This window comes from Coturnix japonica, chromosome 1, assembly GCF_001577835.2.
Source record: "Coturnix japonica isolate 7356 chromosome 1, Coturnix japonica 2.1, whole genome shotgun sequence".
NCBI lineage: Eukaryota > Metazoa > Chordata > Aves > Galliformes > Phasianidae > Coturnix > Coturnix japonica.
Genome location: NC_029516.1, coordinates 51,524,434 through 51,540,818, shown reverse-complemented (window position 1 = coordinate 51,540,818; position 16,385 = coordinate 51,524,434). Strand labels below are relative to the sequence as shown.

General features: G+C 39.7%; 2 protein-coding genes across 2 annotated transcripts in view; one reads left to right on the top strand and one right to left on the bottom strand.

The window, feature by feature from the left end:
* The window catches only part of DCP1B (decapping mRNA 1B), a 39,418-nt gene extending 27,237 nt beyond the window's left edge, over positions 1–12,181 (bottom strand). The window contains exons 1-3 of the mRNA XM_015865297.2: positions 11,990–12,181; positions 11,279–11,319; positions 9,195–9,322 (exon numbers count right to left, since the gene is read on the bottom strand). Coding sequence (XP_015720783.1) covers positions 9,195–9,322; positions 11,279–11,319; positions 11,990–12,142 — 322 coding nt within the window. The 5' untranslated portion in view covers positions 12,143–12,181. The remainder of the gene's footprint in view (positions 1–9,194; positions 9,323–11,278; positions 11,320–11,989) is intronic.
* Positions 1,174–16,385, top strand: part of CACNA1C (calcium voltage-gated channel subunit alpha1 C) — a 451,547-nt gene continuing 436,335 nt past the window's right edge. The window contains exon 1 of the mRNA XM_015865321.2: positions 1,174–1,809. Coding sequence (XP_015720807.1) covers positions 1,680–1,809 — 130 coding nt within the window. The 5' untranslated portion in view covers positions 1,174–1,679. The remainder of the gene's footprint in view (positions 1,810–16,385) is intronic.

The window sequence follows — 16,385 nt, the reverse complement described above, 5'->3', positions numbered from 1 at the left end:
TTGCTTCCTCATTCTGTCCCCTCCTCCTGCTTTTAACTCTTAGTGTCAATCTAAACCTTAACTTTGTTTTCTGTGCAATAAAGACAAGCCAGGAAAAACTAAAAGCCACCACAAAAGGAGAGAGACAACAATTTAAAAAGAAACAAAACACTGCGAGCAGGTACCATACTTTACATAAAAAGACATTGTTCCTTCTTTTCTAATTATGAAAACCTGTCTACTGAGAGATGCTACACATTCCTGCGTAGAAGATTTAGTACCGTATGTCATAAAGCAAATAAACCTGAAATTTTACAGAAAGGCAGTTTGTTTGGCAGAGAGAAAAAAAATCGGTGGAGTTCATCAAACTTAAAATCTATATCCTGTCTAAGACAATGAGCAGCACCAGATGATTCACAGGAAGAACCTTTATAGTCCCTCTGCTGTTGACTTCTGACCCAAAGCATGTGTCTTACATCACTTTTTTTTTCTTCCTGGCTACAGGATCTCTGGCTGCTTTTATTCATATAAATAATCTCTCTGCTATGCAAAAGGATTACTGCAAGAGGCTCTAAGAGGCTTAGGAGTACATACGACCAAAATAATGAAGCTAGCAGGTACAAGCCTCATTTTTGGTGAAGACTGATTAAAAAAAAATATTTTATTCCACTGAGATTTTAGATTTTATCAAATTTTACCATAACAAGCTCTGCTCTGCAAAATCAACAAAGGAGTTGCAACCAGAGCCATTAAAGTAGAGCAGATACCAAATACTAAGCCCAACACACTTCGTAGTTTGTATGCCAATTTAGACAAAAAAGCAGCACTGCATTTGCAGTCTTAGTGGAATTCCACTGGAACACTAACACCGGCTTTCTGTATGTAACACATTCCTTGTCCTTTAAAGGGTATGCTATCTTATACTTGCAAAGGGTTTCTTTTTCTCCTCCTGTAATTGAAGAATATTGCTTATTTATGATTTAAGGCTTGTTTTGACGAAGACGGAGCTGATGAGGCACTCAAGAGCTTGTATTAAATCAGTAATAGACAGAAGTGGGCAGCTTGTATATGTACTGTGGGATACACTTGTTCCTATATTTATCTTTCGTGTTTTGAGAGAAGGTTACAAATATTTTTATATATATACACACACACACATAAAAGAGCGAGAGCGAGCAAGCTCACATTCCAAGAGAAGTTTTCTGGCTATGTCAGGACTGAAGTCCACCCCTTGTTAGACAAACCTATTTTTTTCAAACACAAGAGGATATTATCAGAGAAGTCCGTGCTGATACACAGAAACCAGAGATCGCCATGGCTCCGTGAGGTGACGAGCTGACGGGTGGATGGCGCCCATTATCTCCACTTCTCAGTCCTGAAAAAGTTTTCCTGAAAAACCACAAGGGGAGGAGAAGGCTCCAACGGAACATAAGGTACACAAGACAAAAAAAGGATTAGGAGAGAGGAGCAAGGAAAGGAAGAACAGTGCATTAGATATTGCGAAGGCGTCAGAGAGCTGGAAAGTAGTTTCTAGATGAAAGAACCAAGTTGTTGGTAGCTCTGGTTTTTGGTTTTGCACAAGGCTGTTACATAAAATAACTCTGCATTAGGAAACAATTGTCTAAAAGGAATTTACCTCCTTTATACTGAGAAAATATATTCAAGCTCGGTGGTTTCACAGCTCCTTGGAATTTTAAACTATGTTTCAAGCCTTGGTTCGGCAAGCATACCAACCGCTATCCAGCCACCAGCAAGGGGAATCTGAAACGAAGTACAAGGGGAAGCTGGTGCATGAAACTCAGCTCAACTGCTTCTACATCAAACCTGGAGGTAAGGGAGCACTATACATTCGTGTGCATGCAAACCGTACTGGTATCTATCTGCATGGAGAAGTATTCGCTTTCTACATAAACAGAACAGTCTGTATGATGTATGGAATAGCACTGGTAATGTCAGTAAATAGGTGGGGATAAGGTACTGCAAATTCCTGTATGTGTGGCAAGATTTAGGCAGTTTTGGTAATTTTCACATCTGTGGAGCTGAGCAAACAGAAAGCTTCTCTTGTTAACATACTGTCTTCTGAGCATACGTTGAAAGTTGCTTTTTCACTACCACTTTCGCACTGGAGTAAAAACTAAAGGCACAAGAAAGGCACAGTGGTATAAGGAACGAGAAAATAAAGAGGCTAAGAGATTTAGAACATACAAAAGTTCAAAGTATTAAGTATATACCTATTGTGTATGGGAGTGAAGTCTAAAAACCAACTAGTTCTACAATATAATCTGTCACATAATGCATTTACAGTGGCCTGGAAACATCTAGTATTTTATGCTGTGCAGGGTGGTTAAGTATGAAAGACAGAGTGTACAGGTAGTCACATGAAGATAACCCTCTAAAAGTAGAAAAAATCCATTCCAACTTTAACTCTTGAGTTTTACTGCATCATATGCCTATCTTATCTTGAAGAGATGTCCGGAATTCCCAGTGCTGGCAGTACACTCTCAGCAGTAAACGTCCAGACCAGCTAAGATGTTGCTTATGTGACAATATCCATAAATGGGAAGCAAAGACCGCTCAGCAGATATACACAGTATGAGACTCCTTCCTTTCTGTCCACAATACCATCCACAATTGCCGGATGCCTGATAGATGCCTTTAATTCTATTCCATACATTTTTCCTACCAATTTGCTTGCCTGGACAGAAAGAATTCCACCATACTCAGAATAATTATCAGCCACTAAAAAACTACTAAAAAGCTTTGTTACCTTAGCTCCTTAGTCTGCTTTTCTTCTCATGATATATATTCAAATTGGAATCCATCATCCTACATAGTTGAAAATTTACATTAGCAGTACTGTACTTCTTTCCTTGTACCTTTTATCACCATCATCGCAACTGAAACTGATAGAGCAAAAAGATGGCTGCAGTCATTATGGCTGCAGGACCTACTAGCCTGAGAAAACCAACTTCACAAACACAAAGTGTTATAAACTGTTTGCTCTTCACAGCCAAAGTCTTCCACAACTGAAAGCAAATCCTTACGTAGGACGTGTGAAGAGGAAACAACAAAACTGTCCTTAAAGTCCGAACTGAAATCCTGTATAACTGAGCTGGGCTGGGCTGGGTGAAAGGGAATATGGTTTTGCCCATTAGAAAAGATGTCTTGAGGCTAAGGTCTTCAATTTCCACTGAAAAACAAATATATTGTATCTGTAGGAAAGTGTGTTGAATAAGAAAAAGAGAAGGAAAAAGACACTTCAGAAGTACAAAGAGTTTTGCTTAAAAAACCCCACAAAAACAACCCCACAAGAACAACAAAAGGGAATGGTACAATTTGTTCTCTTGATTGAAACGCTAAAAATCCTCAACTTACAACCACTGAACTACACTTAGTTTTCATGATGAGAACAAAAAATCCAGCATACTGGAAAACAGGATCAACCAAAACCTGCTGATTATTTATTTTCCAGTAATTTTTTCATACATATATATATATATATATGCACACATATATGTGTGTGTGTGTATGTACATGTATATGTACATACATATATTCATACATACACATATATACACATACATACATATATTCATACATACACATATATACATATGTATGAATGTATATGTATATATAGACACACACAAACACATCATTTCTTAACAAATAAACAACCAATTAATCCTGTCCCTTTTCAGAGGTCACACTGTAAAAATCCAATCAATTTCCATGGCATCAAGCAGAGTTTAGCTATAGATTTCAAAACCAGATTCATCTGGTTGTACACTCTAAAACATGCATGCTAGCTAATTGCTAGAGAAAAGACAGGCCTTAGAAGTCTCCTGTCTTAGGCCAGCACTACTGCACACCCATCTACACTCGCGTGCAAAATACGGTTTAATTATGCTATAATGTTATCATATTGTTTTTACATCTCTACAGGTAAACTTTAGGGATTTGTAGGTAGCCTTGAAAATTAGTATGTGAGAGAGAAAGGCCAACATTTGATATAGAAATACAACTACTTTGTGGTTTTAAGCATGAAAGTGAAAAGCAATACCACTTCCTGTAGTACAATTATCAGCAGTTGTAATTGGCGTACAAGCTCCTTATAAGACAAAAAATATCAAAATGTACAGTCACTATGCAACAGACAAGTAAATAAACAAGAAGGGATAAATTTGCTTGGAGAAAATTTGCATACAACCAACTATAAGACACTTAAGGCCCACAGATGCTAAAACAGGTTTTTAAAAACATGCATGCAACATGACTGTTAATCCTGTCAGTCAACTTAATTTTCTGATTTTAGAAACAACACTGCAACGTTAATGTACTTTTGGTATGAATATTTTCCTTTAAAAAAAGGAAAAATAACATCTGTTAGGACGTTATTTTAATATATAACATTAGAATTTGACTGTTCTCAGCAAAACCGAGGTTTCAGTAAGAGGTGAATAACATCCCTAGAGGACAATCCTGACCTCGGCTGCTGTTCCTGCCCAGCTGGAGGCAGGATGAATTTTTGTCATGTTGATCAAAGGAGAGGTGGTGGGAGGCAAAGGAGGAGGAGCTACTTGTTTATTTTTCCAAGAGAAAAATGTCTCCCAAGGACAGTACCTCAGGTAAAACACACACATTTGTATTCTGAGCAAATGTCAATGGTTGATCCAGGCAAGCTTTCAGAAAAAAGTCATCCAAATCTGGTTAGCAAGAAGAGATGTATAATACTGAATTATAGAATATATAATTTATAACAGAACAAGAATAAATTTCAAGGTAAAGCAGACACTTATTCATGCCATATTCAGTTTTACACATCACTCAAATTCTATTACTGTGGTCTCGTCTTTTTTTCTAGGGAAGTACATCTCTCATATTCTAACCAAGCTGCTCCTTACAAGAGAAATATTACCATTAGTCTACCTGTGGGATCAATCAGTCTTCCAACATTCCTGCAGAATCAGGACACGTTACCTATTCAGTATATGTTTATATACAATATAGAAATATTGGAAGAGTTAACGAAAGGGACCTGAATTAGTCTCTCAAGAGGATGAATTCTTCTGTTTAAGACTTCTAATCCCACCTACTAGAAGTCTTTGCAGTGTAGAAATATAGGAAATCGATATCAATTGTTTAGGGTTCTGACAAACATAAAGTGGCAAGTTAAACTGGACAACTGAAATTACTACGAGGCAGCTTTAAACGAGCACGTCTGGACTGCCTATGTAGCACTTCCTGGACTAATGCAAAACCTGATATTCATATAACGTGTCACATCTGGGTAGAAAGCTTCATTCACTTTCAGTCTTACTAGATAGTGCGACGAAAAGCCTTGCTACAGATGTGACTCACAATGCACAAATGGGCATAGAATCTGGTCAGATTCTATTTGTAGATTTGGTGAGAATATCTGTAGAGCTTTCACTGTTTCTTTCTCCACTTCCTGTAGTACAGTAATCAGCAGTAATAACTGGCATACAAGCTCCTCATAAGCTGGATCTAATATATTTTTCTGGCAGCAAAACACACAAGGTGTACTGAGCTCTAAGATACGCAACTTTCCTCAAGTACTCCATGTCTTATAAGCATGAAAAACAGTATTCAGTGATGAAATGGTACATCAGTCAACCTAAGAAATAATTTTCTCGCCCAGCATATAATCACATTCACTCGGTACAAAATACACCACAATGGGAATAGTTGCAAGTAAATTACTGTATAGCTGACCGCTGCTAGAAGGAGAAACTGAAGTTATTTTACCCAACAGTTTACAGTTATGCTTTTTTCTGGACTATTTCACATTAACCAGCATCAAGTTTCAAGCAGCGGGTTCCAAATGTTCTTTTTTGCAATAAACACCACCAAAGGTTAAGGAAAAAAGTATTAATTACATAGATAAGATTACTCAAATATATAATCCAGGAAATACTTTAAATTTTTGAAATCATTAGAAAAGCAGTACTGCCTTATTTGAGCACAAAAGTACCTGAAACTGCTGTTAACTATCAATGTTTACAGATAATGTGGAAAATATTTCATAGAATCATAGAATAGCCTGGGTTGTAAAGGACCACAACGATCATCTGGTTTCAACCCCCTGCTGCGTGCAGGGTCACCAACCACCAGACCAGGCTGCCCAGAACCACATCCAGCCTGGCCTTGAATGCCCCCAGGGATGGGGCATCCACAACCTCCTTGGGCAGCTTGTTCCAGTGCGTCACCACCCTCTCTGTGAAGAACTTCCTCCTAATATCTAACCTAAACCTTCCGTCTCAGTCTAAAACCATTCCCCCTTGTCCTATCACTATCCACCCTCACAGTCATACCCCTTCCTGTTTATACACACTCTTCAAGTACTGGAAGTGCACCTCACTTATTTGACTAGTATGCGTTTTGTTTCTTGTTGGAATTAGATTAAGATTTCTTCTGGCATTAAACACACTGTAATCTGTATCTAATTCTCCTGGCTTTGAAATGAATAACTCTTACACTTGCCTGACCACATTTTCCAAACTAAACTTTTCTGTGAAAGATTGTACCCTGTGGAAGGGTACTCATTTACCAGCATGGATCCCAACACCAACCCCCAAAGACCTGTGAATAGATTACATGTGTCTGAAAGGGTTTCTTAGATAGTATTTCAATTCTTGATTAACAAGAACGATGGACAAACAGGAGAAATATGAAGCACAATAAAGAGATCAGAAGTTTCTTAGTTATTAATAAAATTTACTTCATTATGGTTTTAGAAAGCTTTTTTCAATTTTAATAACACACTGGATGCAAAGCAGTTTTTTTAAGATGATAGATGCAATATAACGAGATCAGAAAATTAGAACTTACAAAACACTGAGCAGAACTGAAAATGTAAGGCCTCTGAAGTGAGAAAGCAACTATACCAGACACTCAACAATGGCAAGAGTATGTGAACAACACACACTTTTGGGGTCACAAATCCAAAACACAGCACTATGCAAGTTAATATGAGGAAAATCTCAGTGATAGAACTAGAGGGAATGGTTCCAAGCTGCGGCAGGGGAGATTCAGGCTGGACATTAGGAAGTATTACTTCTCGGAAAGGGTAGTCAGGCATTGGAATGCACTGCCCAGGGAGGTGGTGGAGTCACCGACCATGGGAGTGTTCAAGAAACGTTTGTATGTTGTGTTGAGGAATATGATTTAACTGGGAAGTATTGGTGATGGTTGGACTGGATGATCTTCTAGGTCTTTTCCAAACTTGATAATTCTGTGATTCTGTGAAAATTAACTCTCTCCCAGCCAAAACCAGCACAGTAGTTTGTCTCCTGAAACGCCCTTTTCACTTCTGTGGGTCCAATCCTCCATAGTTTGTCTACTACAATTCTTGGGTTTGATCTTAAACGTACATTCAAAATTCTTTATGCTGCAGCTTTGTAGTATAGATCTACAACGTCTCCTAGCAGAAGGGATACTACCTTTGCAGGTGAAGGGGAATCCTTTGGTGTGTTTATGAAAATAGGAGGATTTAATACAATTGCACAGAAATGCAAAGAGACATCAACAAAGCACTCTGAGCTTTATAAAGGCTGATGGACAACACATTTTCAAACCCTACCCCAAAAGAATCACTGTCTACACAGAGCCCAGAAAAGAAGCCTTCTTTTTTTTTTTTTCTTTTTTTTTTGCTCAATTAGCAAAAAAACAAACCCCAAACGTTATCTGAACACAAAGTTAGCCTCTCAGAAGCATGTCAGTACCTGTATTTGAGACTCTGCAAATCTATAATTATGACGTTTCTTATTGAATGAATGGCTTATATTCCTCTCCAAAGCTCCCAGATTTTAATCCTAAATAAATCAGTTTATATGTATTATTTGGACTGAAGACTGTCTTCATGCCGACATAGTTATAACAACTTCTAATTATTCTTATTGCTAACTGTCTCAATAAAAGGGAAGAATTAATAGATCAGGCTTTAAAAAAGTAGATATTAGCATATACATATACCAATTCCTAGTGGAATTTCAAAACAAGACAAAAATAGATTACATACACATAGGAAAGTTTTCATAATCACATGGGAGAAAAGTCTCATGGCATTTAAAATCCTGATGCCTGGTCTAGCCTAGGTTAGCCTGGAGATGTCTGTATTTCCTTTCAGCTTCTCTGGGAATTTCTAACAGCAAATTTAAACTGTTTTTCAGCCCACCCAATGCTCTCAGAAATAGAAGCTTCATTTAGATTATTTAAAATGTTATTTCTATTGCTCACACACACTATGTGGTAGAAACAACAGAATTCCCTCTTGATGTACATGCCAAATCCAAATTAAGTTTATGAAATAAAAAGGTCTAGCTGATTATCAAACTGTGCTGCTTTGTATGCCATCAATTTCCACTGCTTTTACTTCATCCGGAGGGAACACTTCTGCAATGCATTCCACATAAAGATTTTTTGCAATGTACTTTTATGCATCGAGAACAACATATACATCATGCTATAGCTTTATTTCAAAGGGCAAGTATAAACTTGCATATTTATAACTGTTTGTTTTTATACAATTGCACATCATTGCGGCCTGTGTGTATATCTGTGCATAAAAGCAAAGCTTTTTTCACGTCTTCTGCTAATTCCTGAGTTTGCCTAATGCAGTCTTATATAGAGCTTTGACAGTTATGCAAGACAAACACACAGCCCACAGTAATAACTTCATCTTTCATCGGTGTTTAAATTAGGCTCAGCATTACAGTGTCAGAGTTTCCCATAAAAGCTGGGAAGTAACCCACCTCCCAAGCTGCTCTAAGGACAGTGCATCAGAGCTGGAGCACAGGGGTCTGAATTAGCTGCATTTGTTTACCCTTAAACAGCTCAGAAGGATTATTCCAATCTCCAGTGGGCTTGTATTACGACAAAATATCCCAGCACTGACCAGGGTATATTCAGAACATACAATGCATGTATGTGAGTCTCTACACCCATCAAATACATAGGACCACAAAAGACTGTTATTTGCTAGTTTAAAGTGACCTCACTTTCAACAGTGGCATTTCAGGTAGTACTTAACAACTATGCCCACATGTCAGCAAGCAAAATATACTCCTTCAGTCGTAAATGTTAACCAGCCAGTTCCAGCCCTTTAAAGCTAAACTCTAATCTAATGACCTTAACTAAGAATAGATGCTGAAGAAGAGCTCACCTCTTCAGCAGTTAACAAATCACATACTTACATCTGGCATTCCTGTAAAGTAGAAAAGGGTCCTGAAGCTGGAAATCAAGGTCTTTAGTAATTGGTTCTGTTCGATTTTCCATGCTCAGCCTGTTCATAATTGTGAAGCCATGCCTTGGAGAAGCTGATCTGAAAATCATCAAGTAGAAATCATGTCAAGTCAAGAAAACAAAAGAAATTACCATTTTTTGTTGTTGTATGGTTCTCCAAAATGCCTTTTTTTCCCCCACTGATAGGTAATACAAAATTCTCACTCTGTCCCAGATCACTAGCATCATGTTTTCCAGTTTCTTGTAGAAAACGATTGTTAGATTCAGCCAGAAGCAAGGAGCACTACATATTCTATTACTGCAATTATTGTTATTATCATCGCTAACATTTAGGTAGTAACTGCGGACAATACTGAAAAACCTATCTAAAATTTAAGTAAAAAAACTGTGACAACTGCTCATGGTGGTTCCAGTTCAAAGACAGTTTTTACTGACATGAGGTGTTAAACCTATTACCATCCTGGCAGGAGACATTACTTTCAAATATGACAAAAGTAAATCCTGATGCTTAAACATTTGGTAAAACTGCCATCTCTGGTAATTGAATGTATATTTAAGAAATATAAAGCACAGGGATGTGCAGTGGAGAGTAAGATGCAACAGGAAAGCAAAACCCTTAACAAGAATCCAATCAGTACTTAAGTTAAAAGAGTGCAATTCCATTGGTGTTAACTCAGTGGGAAGCCTGATTTTTGACCCTTTCTTAGAATTTGCACAGCTTCGATTTGTGATAAAAACTCAGCTCCAGTAGAAGGACCACATCACATTCTCACAACAGTAATAAGAAGCAACAAAGCAACACCAGCAGACTCCCACCTGCAGTCTGCTGGCAACATTTATTTTACATGATTTTATAGCATTGCTCAAAGCCATAGGAAATGAAAGTGGCAGGGAGGGCCCTGTATAATGTTGTTCACAACCTGTTTGGTGTAGTCACCTACATGGCAGGAAGGATAGCAATCTGCGCTGTAAATGGAAACTTCCTCAGCCAACAAAACAGCACGATGAAAGATCACAGATACAACACGCGTCAGGTGACATGTTGTCAGCTGTGGAGGTTTAAATCCAACATACCAGACAAATACCTCCATTTTGCAGCACACAACCAGCCATCCCCTAACTACTGCTAGCAAAATAAAGGGCCAGTTCTTTCTTGTTGCAGTGGTAAACTTTTTATTCCTCCTCATTTACCTTAAAGAAGTTTAGATAAGTTATTGATGATGATTTCAACTGCTGGTACAAGAGAACTCAAAAGATTAATAACAGTCTCCTGGGCCTCCCTGTCCATTTTCCATTTAATCACACACCAATTGCCCTCTGAAAACAGGCTCTTGCTTCCTCAGTTTTCCTACCAGCTCCTCAAAAACAAACACTGTTAGTTTCTTCTTCAGCATCCCATCCCAAAGCTACTGCAAGATGTGCTCACTACATCATTTTCTGATTTTAACAGCGGTACAAGGAAAAGCTTGGGCACTATTTTGGAAACCTAAAAGCAAAACATGTTTACAACAGAGCTAAAGTACGTGTTGGAGTGAGTGACCAAATCCAAGCTCTGAACAGCTGCAATTAGAGATGCTGCAAACAGCAAGCACTGAGAAAACCCAAATGCTGGATTGAACATCCACAAAATGGAACAATCAGACAGAAAAAATATTAACTCCTAAATATGGTACTCATATTTTCTACCATTTGTTTTCTTTAAGAGATATCACTCTTTATTTCTGTTTGGTTTTTGCTCAGACATCTTTAACCTGCCAACACTGAATCTTATTTAAGGCAGTATCACAGATTTCTATGGTTCAGCTACATAAGCTTTAAACCACATCTTGAAGTCACATACGTGATGATCCCTCCTTTTTGGCAATCCCTCATTTTTTGTGTTTCTTCCCTTGCTTTTGTCCTTGGCAATCTCAGTTTCCTTTCACCTCTGAGCATGACACAGTCAGGAGCATTTTCTGTCCTTCAGCCAAGCTCCATCCCAACTTTCCCACACCCACAGGCTGCACCTTCAGATGGTAACACACAACACTCTCACCTTGTGTAAACAAACAGCGTTCCTTCTACGTCTGTCTTCTCCTAAATGAGAACATTGAAGAAGTTTATATTAGGGCTGCGTTTTGCCAGACACAAGCAAACCCCTTTATCTCTGCTTACCCAACACCATCAGCATTCCAGCTCTTTCCCATAAGCTATTAAATAACAAACAAGGAAAGGCTGAGGGAACTAGGGTTGTTTGGCCTGGAAATGAGAAGACTCTGAGGAGACCTGATTGTGGCCTTCCAATACTTGAAGGGAGCATATAAGTAGGAGAGGGAATGGCTATTTACAAGGGTGGATAGTGATAGGACATGGAGGAATGGGTTTAGACTGAGATGGGAGGTTTAGGTTACATATTAGGAGGAAGTTTTTCACACAGAGGATGGCGATGCACTGGAACAGGTTGCTCAAAGAGGTTGGTGGATGCCCCATCCCTGGAGGCATTCAAGGCCAGCAACAAACTCCTCCAGCCCTACACCCCAGCTCTCAGCACACTTTTCAAGCCAAGACAAGCCCAGCCGAGGAGGAGCAAGCAAGTCCACCTGACCTCCCGTCCCCTTACACCTCCTCATAGCAGATCACCCCCATTTCCGCATAGGGACGGGGCGGGGCCTCGTTGTATTCCAGCCCACATCAAGGCGGAGCCTGTCACCAGCCCATCCCCTTCTCGGCCGGGAAGGGGGTTACGGGGAGGGTAGACCCGACGTACCCACTCGTTGGCGCGGTGCCCGAAGGTGTAGAGCGCCACCTGGCTGGCCACGTCCACGATGCTGCTGATGTAGGGGTCGTGCTGCCGCAGAGCCGCCAGGCTGATGTCCAGCCCCTTGCCCAGCAGGGCGGCCCCGGCCACCGCCGCCGCCATTTTGCCTCCGAAAACAACACACGGTTCCTAGTAGGCGCGATCAATCCAGCGCCGAGAGGAAGGAACACACCCCCCCGCCCCCTCCTCCCACCCTTCACCTCCCCGGCTCGCCCGATTGCAGCCCAGCCACCGCAATCGAACGCCGAATACACGACTGCGTGCATGTGTGTGTATATATATATACACACACATATATATATACATGTCACGTACATGTGACATAGGCAGCTGAAACGTAAGCAAGTGTAACTATGATAGGGAGATACACAAACAGCAGAGGAACAGATGGGTGAGACTGGGAATTTAGTTACCATATTTTCCTGTCAAATATATTTTATTATTAGTCTGTTGATAGCTGCGGTTCACAGTGAATATTTCAGCCTTATGTGACGTGCAGATATACTCAGTGTGTACAGGCACATTTTAAGCCTTGTTTGACAGTTCAACCTGAACCCCCTGCAGTAGCAAACTGGATTTGACTTCATCATATCAGACCTCTGTGTCAGTTCTGGAAGGAGCTGCCAACACAGAATCACAGAGTCATAGAATGGGTTGTGTTGGAAGGGACCTTAAAGCCCATCCAGTCCCAACCTCCTGCCATGGGCAGGGCTGCCACCCAGCAGCTCAGCTGCCCTGGGCTCCATCCAACCTGGCCCTGAGTGCCCCCAGGGATGGGGCACCACAGCTTCTCTGGGCAGCTGTGCCAGGGCCTCACTGCCCTCTGAGTGTAGAATTTCTTCTTAACATCTAATTTGAATCTCCTCTCTTTTAGTTTAAAGCCATTCCCCCTTATCCCATTGCTATTAGATCGTGCAAGGTTCAATCTTGGTATACTGTGGTATCACTTGTTAGTAGACTTAAAATCTTTCCTTGAAATAAAGTCTTGCTGAGCAGAGAAAGATTGAATTCTCGTTGCATCTGAAGGGAAGGACTTCTTAGCAAAAAAGTCACAGGCTGAAAAGGGTGATTCTTTAAGCTGTGGTTATTTGCAGTCAGTTACCTGTAGTCCATGATAACTATCAAATCAAGTTAGTATGATTTTGCTGTAATTTGTTTATGAAACAAATTCATTTACTAGCTTTGAAGATGTCACCATTTCATGAAGGATATAATTAGAATGTCACATCTCTGTCTTCCGCCCACTGGGATACTATTCTGTTAAAAAAAAAAAAAATGTAAATCAAGCAAAAAACTTTGATTTTGTCACAGTATGAAAGGGATTTTACATAGGTAATATCCACACCGATTTAAGGCAGAATCCGTACAACATGCCATTCTTAAGGTCTCTGCTAATTATAAAGGTTAACATGTTTAGGCCAAGGATTGTTCAAACAGGTATTAAGACTTTGCTTCACATTGAATTATTTATGCTACCTGTAAAAACCAATTCTTGCTTCCTGCAGGAAATTATCAACACTGTGGATATGACTTCATGTGAATGTGTCTGGGGGCACTGCTGGGCATCCACAGCCTTCATCCCAGGTCCCAGCCACTCATCCATGCCATTCTGGCACCTTTGTGCTGTCCTGGCCCAAGTGCGTATGTGGTCACAGCATGAACCAGTCAGGCAGGGAAAGTAAACTGATTGAAAAACAAGCATTCACTCTGCTGGTGGGATCATAGCCTCAGCAGACTGATTTTCTACCTGTTCAGATGCAGGCCTCACTTTGATCAGCAATTTTTTTTTTTTAAGAAGCAGCAGGACTTGCTTGAGAAAATGTAGTGCTGTGCAGCTCATTTGCGCCATTTCCTCATATTCACCCCCTTTGAAGTTGTTAGTGCACAGTAGTTGCCTTTTCTTTTTATTCCTTCCCCAAAACTGTCATTCAGTAGTGGCTTTTCAGTATCTGAAGGAGAGCTATAAGAAACAAGGGGAGAGACCCTTTAGCATGCTCTGCTTCATAGAATCATAGAGTCATAGAATGACTGTTGTGATAGGACAAGGATAAATGGTTTCAAACTAAAGGAGGGGAAATTTATATTAGATACAAGGAAAAAGGCTTTTACAGTCACGTGAGGCACTGGAGCAGGTTGCCCAGAGAGGTGGTGGATGCCCCATCCCTGGAGACACTCAAGATCAGTCTGGATGGGGCTCTGAGCAACCTGATCTACCTGTGGGTGTCCCTGTTCACTGCAGGGGGTTGGACCAGATGGCTTTTGAGAGTCCCTTCCAACCCAAGCAATTCTGCAATTCTGTGATTCTCTAAATTGTTTCTAATTGAGTGGTGGCAAAGATACTGTGGCAGCATTAATATGTTTTTCTTCCTGTATCCAGGGCCACTTGCATAACCTTGCCTCATGCCATCCAGTGTTCTGGCTTCCTGGAGAACAGTAGGTGGCTCTTGTGGAGCCAAAGTGATCCCACAGGGCTCTGCATAACGCTGTGAATGTGCTCACAGTCCTACAGCTGAGAGGTACTGACCTCTCACCACCTGGGAGTCAGTGCTGGATGCTGGATCCATTCCTTCTCAGACACAAGTGAAACGTGCAGTCTTTTTAGCCCACATTTGTTACAGACTCTCAGGAGCTAGCTTTAGACTGCTGTTCTCTTGCTCAACAGTTGAAATTGTTGGTTACATTGTTGGACCACTTTTAAACTCTAATTCTACACAGTTAAAGCAATGTTAGTCTTTTTGTTGGCAATTTATTACTCGCTGGAAGTTCCATAACATGTGTAGGTCTGACTATATCATTTCAACTGTGGCAGTTATTAAAAAACATCTAGATGAAAACTAAATCTGGTTATTTTCATTGTGAGTCAAAATAACTCCTCCTCTACTCCCAAATAAACCCTAGCATTTTATTAGCAGACGTGTGTGTTTGTAACATTGCTCCTGGTGACACTTGCGAGATTCTTCTCAGGTTTTATGTAAAATGTTAGTCCAAATAAGAGAGGGGTGGTATTCTTTGGCACTGTGGGCTTTGTAGTTCTGATTTTATACATATCATGTATGCATAATAAGCTAGTGCTTATTATGATTTTCAGTAGAATTTTTATTTATTCATTTGTTTACCAAAAGACCGTTTCTTTCTTTGACTTACTTTTTGCTGAGTGATTCTATTAGTAACACCATGCTTTATTTTTTTGGTGAATATTTACTTGAAAGATCCTGAACTTTACTTTTTTTAACAGGACTGGCCTTTGCCAGTGGCCTGTAAATATTCTTCTTCTAGAGAACTCTTTTTCATTTAGTTTGAATAATTTTTTGGGGGATCTAATTTGAGACGAAAGAAATGTAATACCAAGAAAGACTATTTTGGGATGAGTGAAGGTGATGTTTATCAATTATGAATTATAATGTTAGAAAAAAAATATTGTGTGCATTTAATCAGTAAAAATATCCAGTGTCAGTGTTAGATTTTCACTGACTGGAAATACGATTTCAGAGCAGAAACGAGAAAGTGATAAACCTGAAAAAGATTTTTGAGCTTGAAACATATTATTTTCTAGTTATACTAGTTGACTCAACAGAAGCTGTGTTATCTTTACCCATAAACTTTGCCTGACTTCTACTTAGCTATGCAATTGTGAGCATGATTCTATTCAGATCTCTTCATAAAATTTTTGATTACATCTTTCAGTCTCTCCCAAATGCTGATATGTTCTACGCATGCATTGGAGATTTTCCTGCTATCATAAGGAACAAAACTCTGTGAAACATCCTTAGCTTCTTTTGCCTTCATTTATTTAGCATAAAGTTTTGCTACCACAACTGAATATAATCACTAAAATATCATTGCGAGCTGTTACTTTAATGCAGTCCTTATAAGCTGCCATGAACTGATTTGATCCATCAGGTCCTTTGTTTACATTGTCAACTGACAAGGCAAGCCTCCAAAATAACAGTGAGAACAGGGTTTGCCTACTATCTCCCATAGGTTAATAAGATATATCAGTAATTATATCTCAACTAAGATAATACCTTTCCAACCACATATTTCTGGTAATCACCATTTAATTTGGCAGAATCAAACAGCTGTAGCTCTATAAGAGCTGCTTTCCAACTAGCTACAGAGAAGGAGACCTCATTTAATTAAATCCCAAAATGAAAATTTCCCTTGGATAATTACACAGTCAGGACCTCATTTTTACACCTCACCTGGCATGGGAGCTCTATGCTGTGGTAATGAAATGGAGTCATCACAAAGATGCGTTAGTGTTGCTGCTGCTAAGATGTTGGTAGCAAGTGTGAAGAGTGCCTGCATTGGGTTTGGTCAGGGCAATGGCATGTGGGGGGAGTTC